This window comes from Ruditapes philippinarum, unplaced genomic scaffold (assembly GCF_026571515.1).
Source record: "Ruditapes philippinarum isolate M1 unplaced genomic scaffold, ASM2657151v2 ctg322_1_1_1_1, whole genome shotgun sequence".
In the NCBI taxonomy this organism is placed as follows: domain Eukaryota; kingdom Metazoa; phylum Mollusca; class Bivalvia; order Venerida; family Veneridae; genus Ruditapes; species Ruditapes philippinarum.
Genome location: NW_026857303.1, coordinates 178,969 through 195,827, shown reverse-complemented (window position 1 = coordinate 195,827; position 16,859 = coordinate 178,969). Strand labels below are relative to the sequence as shown.

The 16,859-nt window shown below is 30.8% G+C and overlaps 1 protein-coding gene across 1 annotated transcript; it reads right to left on the bottom strand.

The window, feature by feature from the left end:
* Positions 1-1,253: 1,253 nt before the first annotated feature.
* Positions 1,254-16,032, bottom strand: LOC132749324 (ras-related protein Rab-22A-like). The gene is made up of 7 exons (XM_060739050.1): positions 15,818-16,032; positions 15,420-15,499; positions 14,779-14,860; positions 13,415-13,486; positions 11,723-11,846; positions 6,310-6,402; positions 1,254-1,728 (listed from the first exon to the last, which is right to left on the bottom strand). Exons 1-7 carry the CDS (start codon positions 15,851-15,853, stop codon positions 1,601-1,603), a joined length of 615 nt encoding a protein of 204 aa, XP_060595033.1. The 5' UTR covers positions 15,854-16,032; the 3' UTR covers positions 1,254-1,600.
* Between the last annotated feature and the right edge of the window lie 827 nt (positions 16,033-16,859).

Below are 16,859 nucleotides of genomic sequence, written 5' to 3'. Positions count from 1 at the left end.
ACTATATAAAAGCATCTACTGTATTTGTCTATATGAATGATCAAAGTTTTAGTATTTCAGTAAAGAATTGTATTATGTTTTGCACTGATGAAGGCATATAGCCGAAACATATGCAATAAACAACTACTGAATGTTCCTGTTTTGTGTGGCTTCTGTGTTAATTGTATTTCAGTTAATTAAGATAAGTCTTCACGTCGACCCTTCCAAGAGAGTTTCACAGGAATAATTTAACATTAAGCCTGCGAATGGCAAACAAGCACAACTCATGTGAACAGTGCAGCACAAGATTAACCAAAAGATCATGGTCTGTTACCTGTTTGCTATTCAGTCAGTACATATTTTGATTTTTTTTTCCTGAAAATAATGAAAGGCTATACTGAAAGATGAACTTTAGCAAGTTTAAGATATTAGACTTGATAAGGGTTAATAGTAAAGTGGCTACAGAGAAATTTAATGCAAATTTATGTGACCTGGAAAGGATGGGTAGATTGTAACAAGTGTATTTCAATCAATACCAAATGGGATAAAATCTACAATTTTCAAAATTTCAAAAATTACAGCCAGAATTAAAAACAAGCACTCTCAAAAATTGTTTATCAAATTGTTTTTCTTATATTTATTTTCGTTACAGTGTCAAACTGCAACAGTATGTTAGTGATATGTTAGCAGGCATTTACTGTATGTGTATTTAAATTCGCGGAAGCAAATTTTCGCGGAAAGGTCCTTTTTGGGGGTCTATACAAATATTCGCGCTATTTTGAATTCGCGGAGGCGACTGCCGAAAATCATAAATTCGCGTAGACCACTCAGGTTAAAAAATAAGGAAAATTACTGTAATCATCGTGGGAGTTCACAATTATTTTCAATACTAGGTGTCAAAAAATACGCTATTGTACAGAAAAAAGACACTGTCTAGCGGACAGATTATAGCAAACAAAAGAATGCCCGTAAACGTGTATAATTAATCATAGTTTGCGTCATAAACATCTTGACATCTGATTAGATCATGTTTTGGTTTTTCTGAACAATACAAAAAACACAAACATTAACTTTTTAAAATCATGAATAACTTGGAAACCAAAACACAATTACTCAGTAAATATTTAAATAAAAAGTGTGAAAGCGAAAATATGACTTTTAAGGAATAATTCGTGTAGAAATATTCGCGCTAAACATGAATTCGCGGATCGAATGTCACCGCGAAGATCGCGAAAATTTGAAGCCCGCGAATATTTCTACACATACAGTATTCCCTGATTCTATACCAGAACAAGCCTGCAAGAAACAGTTATCTCCTCCTTATAAATATCATGATAAGAGGGGATAAACTACAGAAGCTAAGGATGGGAAATCGCTTCATCTAGCACTTAAACAAGGTTTAATTTATAATAAACTAACACAATGAAATGTGACCCCAAAATAGCTCCTAACATATAACATTGGAAATTACAATAATTGTGATCCAATAAATATAAATTACATCATTCCAAATCCAATCTTGTCAAGTTTGCGTGCACCATTCTGTCATTCACATCAATATAGACAAATACAGTAGTTTATGATATAAATAATAACTATTTCTAAAGAACATAATGATATATCAGCTTTTCTTCCCGCCGCCACAACATGAACGTTTTTTCTGTTCTGGTTCTTCCGGCTTATGAGTCTGACCTAAACTGACGCCAAGATGACGCGGCCGGTATATATCTTCTGCAGGTAATTTCCTCGCTGAAATGACAAATAACAAATTTGTGCAAGTTCTTATCTTAGTGAGTCACATATGGTAAAACATATCTTTAAAGTATAAACATTGTTCAACTTATCGCCTAACAATCAAAAGGACATCTATAAGAATTTATATTTAAAGGAAATATTTAGGATATATAAATTACAGTATTAATATAACAGTCGAGAAACAAGATTGCATTTGTGAAAAATGCTATGCCACCGCATTTATACAACACTATATAGTAATGTAGGAACACAATTTTTTTGTTTCTTTACAATTGAAGATTGCCATAATGCATAGATCACTGACCTATTTAATTGTTATTATCAAACTAGTGGTTAAATCTATTGTTATTCAAATAAAAAATCAGAGCAGGAATCTATCAATGCAGTTGTGTCTAGTGAATTTGGTGATGAATGTCATATTTCACATGACCTAAATTCCATGACTGTACATCAAAGGACAACACAGTAAGACACTTTGTCAAAATCTAGGCCAGCTGATATCAAAGTTCACTATACATCTTAATCTGTGCACTGTGATGGTTCAAATTTCATAGCTGGCATTTGCTATATATACATATACATATAAGGAAACTATCACCTCTGGGGCAGGGAAATTTTAACACTAGGGGCATAATTTAAACAAATTTGGTAGAGGACCCATAGGTGATATTATATACAAATATCAAAGCTCAAAGCCTTGTACCTTCAGACAAAAAGATTTTTAATTTTTACTATATGACATAAGTGACTGAAAATTAATGACCCCCAGGGCGGGGCCAATTTTGACCCCAGGGCTATAATTTGGACAATCTTGCTAGAGGTTCACTACACAATGTTTCATGCAAAATATCTAACCTCTAGCCTTTGTCAATTTAGAGGAAGTGATTTTTTAAAGTTTTTACTATATACATATAAGGAAAACCTATGACCCCTGGATCGGGGCTAATTTTGACACTAGAGGCAAATTTGAACAACTTTGGTAGAGTACCTATAGATGATATCATATACCAAATATCAAAGCTCTAAGTTATGTACCTTCAGACAAGAAGGTATTTTAATTATTCACTATATGTACATAGTTAAAATCAATGACCCCCGGGGCAGGGTCAATTTTGACCCCAAGGCTATAATTTGAACAATCTTGGTAGAGGTTCACTACACAATGTTTCATGCAAAATATCTTACCTCTAGCCTTTGTCAATTTTGAGAAGATGATTTTTTAAGTTTTTACTATATACATATAAGGAAAACCTATGACCCCCGGGGCGGGGCTAATTTTGACACTAGAGGCAAAATTTGAACAACTTTGGTAGAGTACCTATAGATGATATCATATACCAAATATCAAAGCTCTAAGCCTTGTACCTTCAGACAAGAAGGTATTTTAAGTTTTTACTATATGTACATATAGTGAAAATCAATGACCCCCGGGGCGGGGCCAATTTTGACCCCAGGGCTATAATTTGAACAATCTTGGTAGAGGTCTACCAGACAATGCCTTATGCAAAATATCTATGCTCTAGGCCTTGTGTGTCTTTACAAGAAGATTTTTTAAATTTATTCTTATAATTCCTTTTGGTTGCCATGGCAACCAGAATTCTGCATGGAATGAAATTCTTTGAACAACTTTGGAAGCCCTTCATCCAAGGATCAATCCTGCCAAGTTTGGTTAAAATTGAACTATATGACATTAGTGACTGAAAATTAATGACCCCCAGGGCGGGGCCAATTTTGACCCCAGGGCTATAATTTGAACAATCTTGCTAGAGGTTCACTACACAATGTTTCATGCAAAATATCTAACCTCTAGCCTTTGTCAATTTAGAGGAAATGGTTTTTTTAAAGTTTTTACTATATACATATAAGGAAAACCTATGACCCCTGGGGCGGTGGAGGTCTACCAGACAATGCCTTATGCAAAATATCTTTGCTCTAGGCCTTGTGTGTCTTTACAAGAAGATTTTTTAAATTTATTCTTATAATTCCTTTTGGTTGCCATGGCAACCAGAATTCTGCATGGAATGAAATTCTTTGAACAACTTTGGAAGCCCTTCACCCAAGGATCAATCCTGCCACGTTTGGTTGAAATTGAACTAGTGGTTTTTCACAAGAAGATTTTTTAAGTTCACTATATAATCTATATAACACACAAACACACATACACACAGGTGAATCGCTATATGCCACCGCATCGCATATGCTGCAGTGGCATAATAAATTGAAATATTTCAAGTTCAACTGATTTAAAAACACTTCAAATTGCAATAACCTGAGAAGTCATTAAACAAATAAACCCATTGTTATTTTTTTAATGTACAATAGTAAAATAACCCTAATACAAGACACTTAACTATTCATTGCCTGAGTTTCATAACAATGACATACTAAAGTATAGTCAAATGATGCCCCATATTACAATATTTACACATTTCAATATACAATAATGTAATACAGGACATAATAATAATATCATCAAAATATCAAGGAGAACACACTATGTTATAGAAGACACACCTTTTGGTATCAATAAGGTACTTATCAAATAAATAGGGATAAAAAGTAAAATTATTTTATTGACTGTATAAGTCTGAAACTTCCAATTCAAACTATTCTTCAATCTGACATCAGTTCATGTTAGCCATAGGAAGCAAACAATCAAGCTTTAAAGCATCATTCAGCTTTTATTTTCTGTTGGAAAACAATTCTGTGTTGTTTCAAACTATGTATCTCAGTAATTTTATCTTTGAAAAGTCAGAGACATAGATAACATTATCTATGTTTCTGGAAAAGTGCATAATATCACTGTTAATTAAGCCTTCTTCAAAATAGTGTCCAGGGAGCTATTTGTAACAAGTAAGTGACATTCGTTTCTAAAAATAGAAGATCAGAAAACGAATCGTCCACTTTACTAACTTAAATATAGAGAACGGACCGGTAGATTAGCTGTATCAAGAGGTATTCTTATTTCATCTTTGGCAAATTTCATTTTCTACCTTTTGACAATTAAATGAAATAATTTATCTAAAAATTACATATCAAATCTTTAGAAAAGCTGAAGGTTGCTTTAATAAACATGTTAAACCCTTACAAAACGAATATCTGAAATGGATCTGCTCCACTTTAAATCTGGATAAAATCATTCATATTATCTAGGTAAAGATATCTTTTCAAACTAGAACTATCACTAAATGTGATTAATACCCCTGCAAAACTTCTCCGGAAATGAAGATGTTACTAGTAACAGAATACCTTGTAAAAGAATTGAAATAGAGTTATGGTTGTGGGCAATTAAAGATAGTTGTAGTTCTTGTATGTTGCATTTCCTTTTATTGTTGGCCATTGATGAAGTTTTATTGAATTACTTTGTTATAAAGCCAGAGAGACAAGGAAAAGAGACAAAGGGCAATAACTCTATAAATTCTGAAGGTGGAGTTATGGTTATTGTACACTGCACTTCCTATCATTGCGCTTGACCAATGTATGAAGTTGTATTGAATTCCAACTACTAGTTTTCAAGTTATGCACTGGACAGAAAAAACAAGCAATGGAAAAGTAACAAAGGGCAATAACTCTGTAATTAGTCAAGATGGAGTTATGGTTCTTGTGCACTGCACTTCCCCTTATTGTGCTTGACTATTGTATGAAGTTGTTTTGAATTCCAACCAGTAGTCTTTAAGTTATGGTCTGAACAAAAGAAAGCAATGGAAAAGTAACAAAGGGCAATAACTCTGTAATAAGTCAAGATGGAGTTATGGTTCTTGTGCACTGCACTTCCCCTTATTGTTCTTGACCATTGTATGAAGTTGTTTTGAATTCCAACCAGTAGTTTTCAAGTTATGCCCCGGACAAGGAAAAGTAACAAAGGGCAGTAACTCTGTAATTAGTAAAGATGGAGTTATGGTTCTTGTGCACTGCACTTCCTCTCAATGTGCTTGACTATTGTATGAAGTTATATTGAATTTCAACCATTAGTCTTCAAGTTATGGTCTGGACAAAAGAAAGCAATGGAAAAGTAACAAAGGGCAATAACTCTGTAATTACTTTAGATAGAGTTATATTTCTTGTGCACTTCACTTCCACTTATTGTGCTTGACCATTGTATGAAGTTATTTTGAATTCCAACCAGTAGTTTTCAAGTTATGCTCCAGAACAAGGAAAAGTAACAAAGGGCAATAACTCTGTAATTAGTCAAGACATGACATAGGTTTTTTGACATGAAGGGACTTTAAATAAATTTTTGAGATTAGTGTTCTATCTAATGTAAATTTTAACCAAAATTTCAGATCATTCGCTCAGTATGTTTTTCTAGAATAATTATTTTATTGTGAAAAATGGCCCAAAATTGTAAAGCGTTGCAATGCTTTAACTCAAATTGGGCTAAGAATATTACAAATACAATTTTCAATTTATTTTTAAAGATATTACTTAATTATCTTTTGCATATCTTTCTGTTTTAAGTAATGATCTTTGTTGTAAATTTAAATTTCATGTTTTTATGCTTCTGACCTCAGTGGATTTCCTTTGATAACTGAGCCAATGAGTGGTCACAGAGTATATAAGTTAGAATAAACATACCTATAGTTTCAAACAGCTGTTGTATGTTTACTGCTGTTAGAGCACTTGTCTCTGTAAATATTGCATTTATATCCAATGCATAATCCTTCGCTTCTAAAACAGAGAAAATAGAGAAGTTTCTAAAATAACATCTAAATATATATATAAGTAACCCCAAATATGAGTTATATTTTTATATTACATAATGCATATTTTTGTCCATTTTGTATGTATATTTTACTTGTTTGTATTTTATAATTTAAACCTTTAAATAACATGTATTTTTTGCAGTAATAACTTCTTCAAACTTTGGGATAGAAACCATCATTCTTAACATGTCAAACATACTTAAGATATTGTTAAAACAACACATTTTTCTTAAGCCTAAGAAGCACTTTAGGTCTTTTTAGCACTTTTCTTTGTTTAACAGATGGACTGTTTTTTATAGAGTAAATACAAACAAATACAGAATAATAGTTGAGTAAAATATCACAGCTTTGTTTCCTTCTTAGTTTTTGACATTTATAACTTCAAAGTGAAAACCCATTAATAAATTCTACTTTTCAAACAATTCCAAAACATACCTATAAAAGAGACAGTTTAAGGTTAGACAGTCATAATTTCTTGGACTGTCAATAAAGGATATATTTTGACTTATACTGTCTATGTGTTTTTCTACAGGTATGTTAAATTTTATTTTATATTTTAACTCATGTTAAACTTTATTTTATATTTTAACTCTTTTTCTAAAATCTATAGGAAATGAAATTTTGTAAACTTACTTTAGTTACTGACTTGTAAAAATGTAACTTTATGTTTTACTTACAACATATTTTTTATAGTTTGACTTATATTTTTGGAACACATGAATACATTGAACATTGATTTTTGTAATGTAAATTAAGTATTTTATTATATACATTTTGTTGACATGGTACCTGTTACCTATTTTAATTATCAAAATGTTCTCATAATGCTGAGTGAATAATTATTTCCCCAACTTAATTTTAATAAATAATTGTTATTATATTGAAATAAATTGTCTAAGAATTTTATATATTGATATACATGTATTGAGAATTCTTGATTAAGAATATTTCTTATTATACATTGTATTTGTAAATATAATTTCTTGGACTGTCAATAAAGGATATATTTTGACTTATACTGTCTATGTGTTTTTCTACAGACTATAAACAAAATAAAAATCCTTCCCCTCAAACAAGCAGTTCGTTAAAGATCGTTAAAGATTGGTGGAGAAAGAACCGGGTAATGTCAACACCTGTGAATCGTTATTATTATCTTCGGTCAACGGAACAGGAAGGGAGCTCAGAAGATCCATATGAATCAAACTTGGCGCTGAGTGACCACGAAGACACTTTCTTGCCTGAAGAGACCAATACGGATCCAGTGTTAAATATTACATACTCAACATTCCCAGCTGGTATGACATCACAGATTCACATGCCGTATTTCCATGGCAACCCTGGAGAATGTGCAACAAATTGGCTTCAATGGTTTGAGAACTATGGTGAGGTAAATGCCGTAGCTAGAGATAAAAGAGCAAGACTCATTCCTTTCTACTTGAGAGACCATGCACTGGCTTGGTTACACATGCAGTCTGATGAGGTGACATCTGACCTTAATCAATTGACAACAGCCTTGCGACTACGTTTTAATGGTAGTAATGGCCTTAATGCTGATATGGCTCTATTTAACTTACAGCAACTGCCAGGTGAAAGCACAGCATCCTACTTCACTAGGATTTACCAAACAATAGCCAACAAACAGTATCCTGAAGGTTTACTTATTAGTTTAACTTTAAAAGGATTATCAAATAGTGTAAAACAGATTGTAATGCCACAAAATCACAAGACACTTGAAGATTTGCGGAAGGCTTGCAGCCTTGCTGAACAAACTTTAGCAGCTACAAATATTCCAGTGACAATTGCACCAGTGGCTGCCACACAAATCAGTGACAATATCAATGAACAGTTGTGTGCTATAAATAAGAAACTGTCAAAGCTTGAGCTCAAACAGACTTATAATCAAACATGGAGTAGACAAAGGCACCAGAGACAACAGAACCAGGATCAAAGACAGGAAAACCAACAACTGAAAATGGCACGACAGAACAACTCAGAGGCACAGTGCAGAAGATGCCCAGGGTTCAGTGATGGCTCTATTCTGATGTGTGTACTAATGTGCATAATGGTCATGTTCGGTCTGATTTATTTAAGTGAAAGAACAGAAAATGTGAAACAGCTTAATCACGGAATTCTCTTAAAGAAAGAAAACCCTGTGTTCATTGCAAGTGACTTTTGGTACCAAAGTTTTGAGATTGAATACCCATTAGATATTGCTATGCCATATATTATTTCCTTTGCAAATGAAATATTGTTGTTATATACTATGAATGTAACTGTATTTTTGACAATCTTACTCTTATATACATTCCATAGAGTAAGGAAACAAAGCACGGCCTTATTAATTATACAACAGGTGCAACAAGTCAAAGGGCTTCCATCTACAGTTCCTAGTTTTATTTACAAACCAAAAACTGCAGCTCCACAGCTAAATCAGTCTCTGTCTTTGGACTTAAAATGGGAACATTCAAATTTTGTTTTGCTTCTTCTCATACTTATTTTGATTGCTATCTACTTGTTTAAAAAGAATTGTAAAAGTAAAAACTCTACAGTGTGTCTAGAGATCTTAAACAATGATGACTGTGTTCTACTTGACATTATTCGGTTGCCCAGGTGCCCATCTAGTTACCATATCAATGTCCCTGCTTCAGTATCTGATTTTAACATTGAAAAGCATTGTCTGTCATGCAAGTTAACTGTATGTTGGCCTGGCTTCTCTATAGTGGACAAACAGTCTGAAACAATTCTTTATGTTTCTTCAGCAATTCCTCTTAGTATGACCATAGCAAACAAACTACAAAATATTTTTACAAAACCATTCTATGTTTACTTTTATCAAAAACACAATAACCTACTCATACCAATTAGACATCAATAAGTACCACCAGGACAGTTACTATTTAGCATTGACTCTCACTGTTGTATATTGATGTATATTCTTTTAATTTTTGTAAACTCATATATTTGTAATATGACTTTCACTTTTTATTCTTTGTTTGTATTTAATTTAAAAACATTATGTTTAAATACCTTCGTCTAAAAACTTTCATAATTCTTACTTCGTTCAAACTTTGGGGTCAAAGTTCTCGAAGCCGAGGGGAATTATAAGGAACCCCAAATATGAGTTATATTTTTATATTACATAATGCATATTTTTGTCCATTTTGTATGTATATTTTACTTGTTTGTATTTTATAATTTAAACCTTTAAATAACATGTATTTTTTGCAGTAATAACTTCTTCAAGCTTTGGGATAGAAACCATCATTCTTAACATGTCAAACATACTTAAGATATTGTTAAATCAACACATTTTTCTTATGCCTAGGAAGCACTTTAGGTCTTTTTAGCACTTTTCTTTGTTTAACAGATGGACTGTTTTTTATAGAGTAAATACAAACAAATACAGAATAATAGTTGGGTAAAATATCACAGCTTTGTTTCCTTCTTAGTTTTTGACATTTATAACTTCAAAGTGAAAACCCATTAATAAATTAATTCTACTTTTCAAACAATTCCAAAACATACCTATAAAAGAGACAGTTTAAGGTTAGACAGTCATAATTTCTTGGACTGTCAATAAAGGATATATTTTGACTTATACTGTCTATGTGTTTTTCTACAGGTATGTTAAATTTTATTTTATATTTTAACTCATGTTAAACTTTATTTTATATTTTAACTCTTTTTCTAAAATCTATAGGAAATGAAATTTTGTAAACTTACTTTAGTTACTGACTTGTAAAAATGTAACTTTATGTTTTACTTACAACATGTTTTTTATAGTTTGACTTATATTTTTGGAACACATGAATACATTGAACATTGATTTTTGTAATGTAAATTAAGTATTTTATTATATACATTTTGTTGACATGGTACCTGTTACCTATTTTAATTATCAAAATGGTCTCATAATGCTAAGTGAATAATTATTTCCCCAACTTAATTTTAATAAATAATTGTTATTATATTGAAATAAATTGTCTAAGAATTTTATATATTGATATACATGTATTGAGAATTCTTAATTAAGAATATTTCTTATTATACATTGTAAATATAATTTCTTGGACTGTCAATAAAGGTTAATTTTGACTTATACTGTCTATGTGTTTTTCTACAGACTATAAACAAAATAAAAACCATTCCCCTCAAACAAGCAGTTCGTTAAATATACATGAAGATCATTGATGTAATACCTTTTCATTAAATTGTTTTTAACACTCCTGCACTGTAGTTTATATGATAAATACAAAATAATTCTAACAAGGCTTAAACAATCTTACATCATATGATATTGGACCTTACATGATTTATATTTTACTATCAACTTATGTTTACTAAAGTTCTGGCAAGTTTTATAATGCTCAAAATTTTAAGATAAGTTCAATACCAGTCTTTAGGAAATGACTATGAATAAAAAAACTCTTCATTACATGATATTATAAAGCCAGAAAACATAAAATACAATAAAATAATTTGTTTAATATACTATTTTAAAAAAGTCACACAAAGGTTTAAAGACGACATGCAATTTATAAATATGTGTAATATGAAGAAACATATAATACATGTATATTATATTAATTACAAGCAATGTATGTGATAAAATTTGATTTCTCAACAGTTCTATACATACACAAAAATCAAATGTTATTTAGATTCATTATTAAATAATCACTATCATGTATCATTTCAAAAGCAGAATGCATGTTGATTCAAAATGTATAAACATATCCTTTGTGAAGCTGAATATCATAAAACAGAGTTCTACTTTTAACTATAACAATTACAGTTATAAATTACACCTGGGATTCAACTGAAATAAATTTAAATCATACAGGGAAGCAACTGCAAGGTATCTTATATCAGTATAAGAGGCTATATGTTATGGAGTTTAGATGAGTGATAATATTCATGACGACTGCGGTCTGCCCTGCATGATTTACTACAAAACATCTATACAACATATCATGAGATATATCAAATTTAAATAATCAAAAGGCTATGTTCATTTTATCAAGCACATAGGAAGATAATCAAATTTCATGATGTCTTTCAGTTTACTAATATCCTAAGGGGTGTCAATATCTTTAAATCATACAATATAAACAAGACAACACATCAGCTTGTATTGATATTAAACTCCATTTCCCGAAGTGCATCTTGAAAGTATTACTTAACATACAATTTGCGGATTCAGTTTAATTGAATAAAGTCCCAATACAATTTTCAGAAAAACAAAAAAAAATGAAAAATACAATTTAAACAAGAAAACAACATACTCTTTGTATCAACTTCTCTGAGATCCTCCAAGTCACATTTATTGCCAGCAATTGCTATGACAATATTCCCTGATGCATTCTTGTTTAACTCATTAATCCAGTCCTTAACACCAGGAAATGATGACTGCAATAAACAAACAACAGCTGTCCTAAAGTAGCATACTAACTTTTCTCAGTGTTCGTAATGAAGAGATAGTTTGAAAAATTTAGTTCTGGCTTCCATAACTTTGTATGTCACTTTTATTTTGACACTGTGAAACAAGTCTAGAAGTACTATAAATCCTGTTCACTGAAGTCTTTTGAGCTAGAGAAATTATGTTTAATGTAATGATCATATTTTACTGTTAAAGCTGGTCACAGTAACCTTGAACTTTGACCTTTAGATCCAAATTGGGTAAGATGGGTAAGACTCACTAAGATGCATGCACATACAAAATTTTTTAAGTTTCAAGGTCATTAAAGTTTAATTTAATGACCAATATCATGTTTCTCTATTATAGGTACCAGAGTCCTTGACCTATGATATTTTGACCAGAAAATGGATGTGCAGGTAGAACTCATCAAAATGCATCTCATTCTGCATATTCAGTTTCAAAGTAATAGCTTTGTAATTATTGCATTCTATGACCATAAACAAAAACAATAATAGAATAGGTTAATCAATGCCAACAGTGTCTATTCTAGGATTCAAAAAAACCGGGGGGATTTTTATCGAAAAGTAAGAATTTTTTACATTTGTTGATCTTTTTCCTTCTTTCTCTATGCAAAATTTCCCCCCTGCCTCTGAAAAAATAGGGGGAATTCTCAAAAATATGAGTGAATCCGCCCATATCCTCTCCTAGAATAGACACTGGGCCAATGCAAACAGGTGTGTCATGACAATATGCCTTTTCTTCAAGAACAAAAATACAAACAAATATTACATTGAACTCCCTTCCTTTTTATGTACTAGATAATTAAATAATACTGACCTTCATGGAAAACACATAAATAAAAATATTTTTTTGTTACTATATTGAGTAAATGTATAATTGATTTTGTACCAAACATGGATTTATTTCCTTATTATTAAATACTTGTTACATTCATTACCAATTTCATATTACAATGTTACATATTTTTCTTCCCTATGAAACAACCTAACTTACTCTTATATTGACAGAATAATTTCCTGTCATTTAAAGATGACTAGATTTTTTTCCCAGAGGAATTTTTACATGATGTTGTTTTAAATTAAATTAATGACAACAAACTATATGATTAAATTCTGAGAGATTTCAGTTTGCATCAAGGTACACTCTCACTTAAGCTACAATAACTTCTTATCTATTAGTTGATATTTTAAAGTTTTAAAGTCCTGCCCAAACTATTAATTTGACTTGAGAAGGAGCACTTAAATTGACAATCCATACACTGCTTTAAAAAGAAGCAAGTTGCTTGGAAAAAACCCTATCTGTAAGCTATACATGTAGCTGTACATAAATGGGTTGACAAAAGTAATATTAATTATTATTTTCAGACAAAACACTGGCATCTTTTTATAACCATTTGCCTTCCATTAAGCAAATACACATATATTGTTTAGCCACTTGTAAAGGTTATGTTAGGATGTTTGAAATATCTTAATTGTTATTTCATATAGGTTGTAAGTATATCATTCTACTTTTTTAAATATAAGTATTACAGACTTACCTCCCTTGTTACATCATAAACAACAATAGCAGCTGATGCACCTCTATAATACATGGGGGCCAGAGCTCTATACTGTAAATATAATTATATTCAATCATATATCACTTTACAGGAATGATAAGTAACAAAACATAAGCATTTTTTTCTCATCTGACAAAGGAATTGTAAAGAGAAAATAAAGAAATTTATGGAATAGCTTATTTTATATGAAAAATATGCATCTGTTTAAAAAATACAGCATTAAAAAATAGGAAATTTTGTGTTTGGTTAAACATAGTAAAACTTTTTTATCAGACTACAGGTTGACAAGTAGGCCGTGGCATGAAAAGTTAAATACATTTTTTATACACTTTTTTAAGTTTTTAGTTTACTGGTATCATATAATTTTCTAAAAACAAACAAGCACAACACATTTGGTGCAAATTTTTCCCTGTTGATTGCAACAATTAAAACAAATTAAATTGAAGAGTAGTGGTATTATCACTGTTAATTTTTTCTGCATAATCAATAACTTTGCAAATGTGAATATTCAAGAGAATTAATACTCAAGTTCAATTAGTTACCAAGTAAAAGAGGCAGAGGTCTAGAAATACTTATCATTTATTTCTCCTAATTATCCTACAGACATGCCATCTGCTTCATCCTCATTAGACAGTATGCCAAGATTGAGTACAACATCTTTGACAGTTTTCAAAATTTTATTCAATACACCAATATTTACAAAAATTCTTAGTAAAAAAAAGGAACATCACAATAGTTTCAGGATTATCCCCAATTATAACATCTGCAGCTTACCACGATCCATGTTTCATGTTCATGCCTTTCATATAAATGTAGTTCAAAAGTATGGTAAGTAATTTTGACACTAATTCTATTACAAGTAAGTAAAATCTAGCTGTGGGGACATTAATGTCCCTTGTCTTGTCATGATAACCAAGTATGCAATGTTACTTGTTGAGATCTGTGATAGATTTGAAATCATTCTACTTAATAAGCAAATTTGAGGAATTTTTTAAATTAAAACAAAGCATAACTCAAACAATATAGCTTTCAGAATATAACCGGGTCACACTATCTACCAACTGCATCTTGTCAGATAAGTATGAATGCGAAGATTCAGTTTTAAGTGTTTGAGTAACATTAAAGTTTTTGCAAGATAATCGCAACAATGATGACTCAGTGATCAATACATCGTCATGTATTATTAAGCCTTTTTATTGAAACATATGAGCTAAAACCTGTTTTGAATTTCTACAAAATCTAACATAAATTTGCCAATTATTCATTAAAACATTTATGCAATATAAAATACTTGTAACACTGTAGTGTGGGTTTGTAAAAATTAAAACTTTTTCTGAACATACCTTCTCTTGCCCAGCTGTGTCCCAGATTTGGAATACAAATGAATTTCCATCAACAATTATACGTTTTGTCATAAACGATGCACTACAATAGATATAGAAAAATCTGTATGGAAAAATATATGTTACGTTACTATCACAATCAAAGGAATTTCAATATAAATTAACTGAATAGGGTATAAAATGACTCCAGGGTGTACTTCATTGAATTACAAAAAGAAGGTATCACATGGAAGGGCTATGGTTATTTATGAATTTCTTTTAATATACATTTGTAAAATAATAATCTTATTTAAGCTGTTGGTAGAAGAAATTGGAAAAGTTTACATACTATTACTAATGTCATGCTAACGCAGTTTTAATTTATAGTAATTAAATATGAGTATCAATTAGTGAATCAATCATTTCATGTGTCATCACATTGCTATGTTAATAAACTTAAAGTAAGTACATGTACATAAAGTAATCTAACAGTCTGAACTTCTTATAGTAAAAAATCCAAATAATAAAAAAAAAACAATTATTAAATTGATAAAACAGAATTACTGGTACATCAAAATTGGAGTTACTAGGGTGCATAAAAAGAAAAACATTGTTTCTAAAGAGTTATTAAAGAAAGAAATAACACTATACTAGATGTATACCCTATGGTGCTCTCTAAGTTTTCTTTATACTGATCTCTGACAAACCGAAGTACAATACTGGATTTTCCTACACCAGAGTCCTACAATAAATCAATGTTTTCACAATTATCACACAGTACATGTACCCGAGATTTGTATAAAAATATAAGGCAATGATATCATAAATGGCGGGGTATTCTGATAATGGAACAATCGCAACTTTTTGACTTACAAAGTAACAATAAAAGTCGAAGAATTCTGATTGAAAATGGATGCATAAACAGGACCACTGCACACTTCTATGGGAACCATAATATGACAGGGAACCAGATTAATGAAAGCAGTGCATAAAATACCGAATGACACTTTTAAAAACTTGACTTATGCAGAACAGTAACACAAATGAAAAAGAAACTCACTCCAAGCAAACATAGTTTAACTTCTCTCGCCGCCATCTGGGACAATTCTAATTATCTTACATAATCATGAACAACAAAAATTCCATATAATTAATTGTCTACTAATATATATTTATCTTTTTTCGTGGAAAAGGAAGGGAAATGTGTTTTGAATTTTTCAAATATATGACATCCGTTTTGTTCAGTTTCACTACCGTCCACCATATTGGTTTAGTCACATGACTGTCACGTGATCTATGTTAATTTACAATGAAGGGAAATAAATACCAAAAAGAGGCGGGTTATGTATAGGTTAGTGTTTAATAATACGTATTAACAAAAATAATTGGTCAAGCATGCCGCAGGCAGGCGACCAATTATTTTTGTTAATGCGTATTATTAAACATTAACCTATTTAATGATCAACATTATTTTTTTTAAACCAAAAACAAGGCAATTCTCTAAATCACCGATAGCTCCGCCCTATAGCTCTACAAGATGGTTTCCAACATGTCACATTTAGATAAGCTAAATAAATGGCCCTTTCAACATATAATCAGGCACATTTTTTACTAAATGTCACAGAATGTATACCTTTATCTACAGTAAGACTGTCGTGTTTCTATAAAATATGTGAGAGAAAAAAAAACAGCGAGGAAAATGATGCAATTAGGTGAAAACAATGGAGTTAATGAAATATGTACATCCTTTTCAAATAAATGGAAAATGTGAGAAAAATAAATTAGAGATTATTAATTGATACAAATCGTTATTAGCTTCAAGTTTTTCACTAACATTTAAAATCCCTATTGAATCGCTCATTTGAAAAACAGTTCATTTTTTTCTGTGTGTCAATTTAGGTTTAAAGGTGGAGGGGGTCCATTTTCAATGAGTATTCCAGCCAAAAAATTAATCATTGTATTCTTAATATCAAGGATTGTTAATGCAGTTCATTCCTATCAAGTGGAAGAAAATAATGTTTTGGTTACTTTTTCTAGAAAATATAAAGTTTAAAACAGTCAGCAATTTATAACAGACATTTTTCTTAGAGTTAAAAGGGTAT

Coding starts and splice junctions, on each gene's coding strand:
- LOC132749324 (XM_060739050.1), bottom strand. CDS start 15,853: ATGGCGGCGAGAGAAGTTAAACTATGTTTGCTTGGA. Junction 6,403..11,722: donor CAGAGAAGTTGATACAAAGA/GTATGTTGTTTT, acceptor TCTCTGTTTTAG/AAGCGAAGGATTATGCATTG. Junction 1,729..6,309: donor ACAGCTGTTTGAAACTATAG/GTATGTTTATTC, acceptor TTGTCATTTCAG/CGAGGAAATTACCTGCAGAA.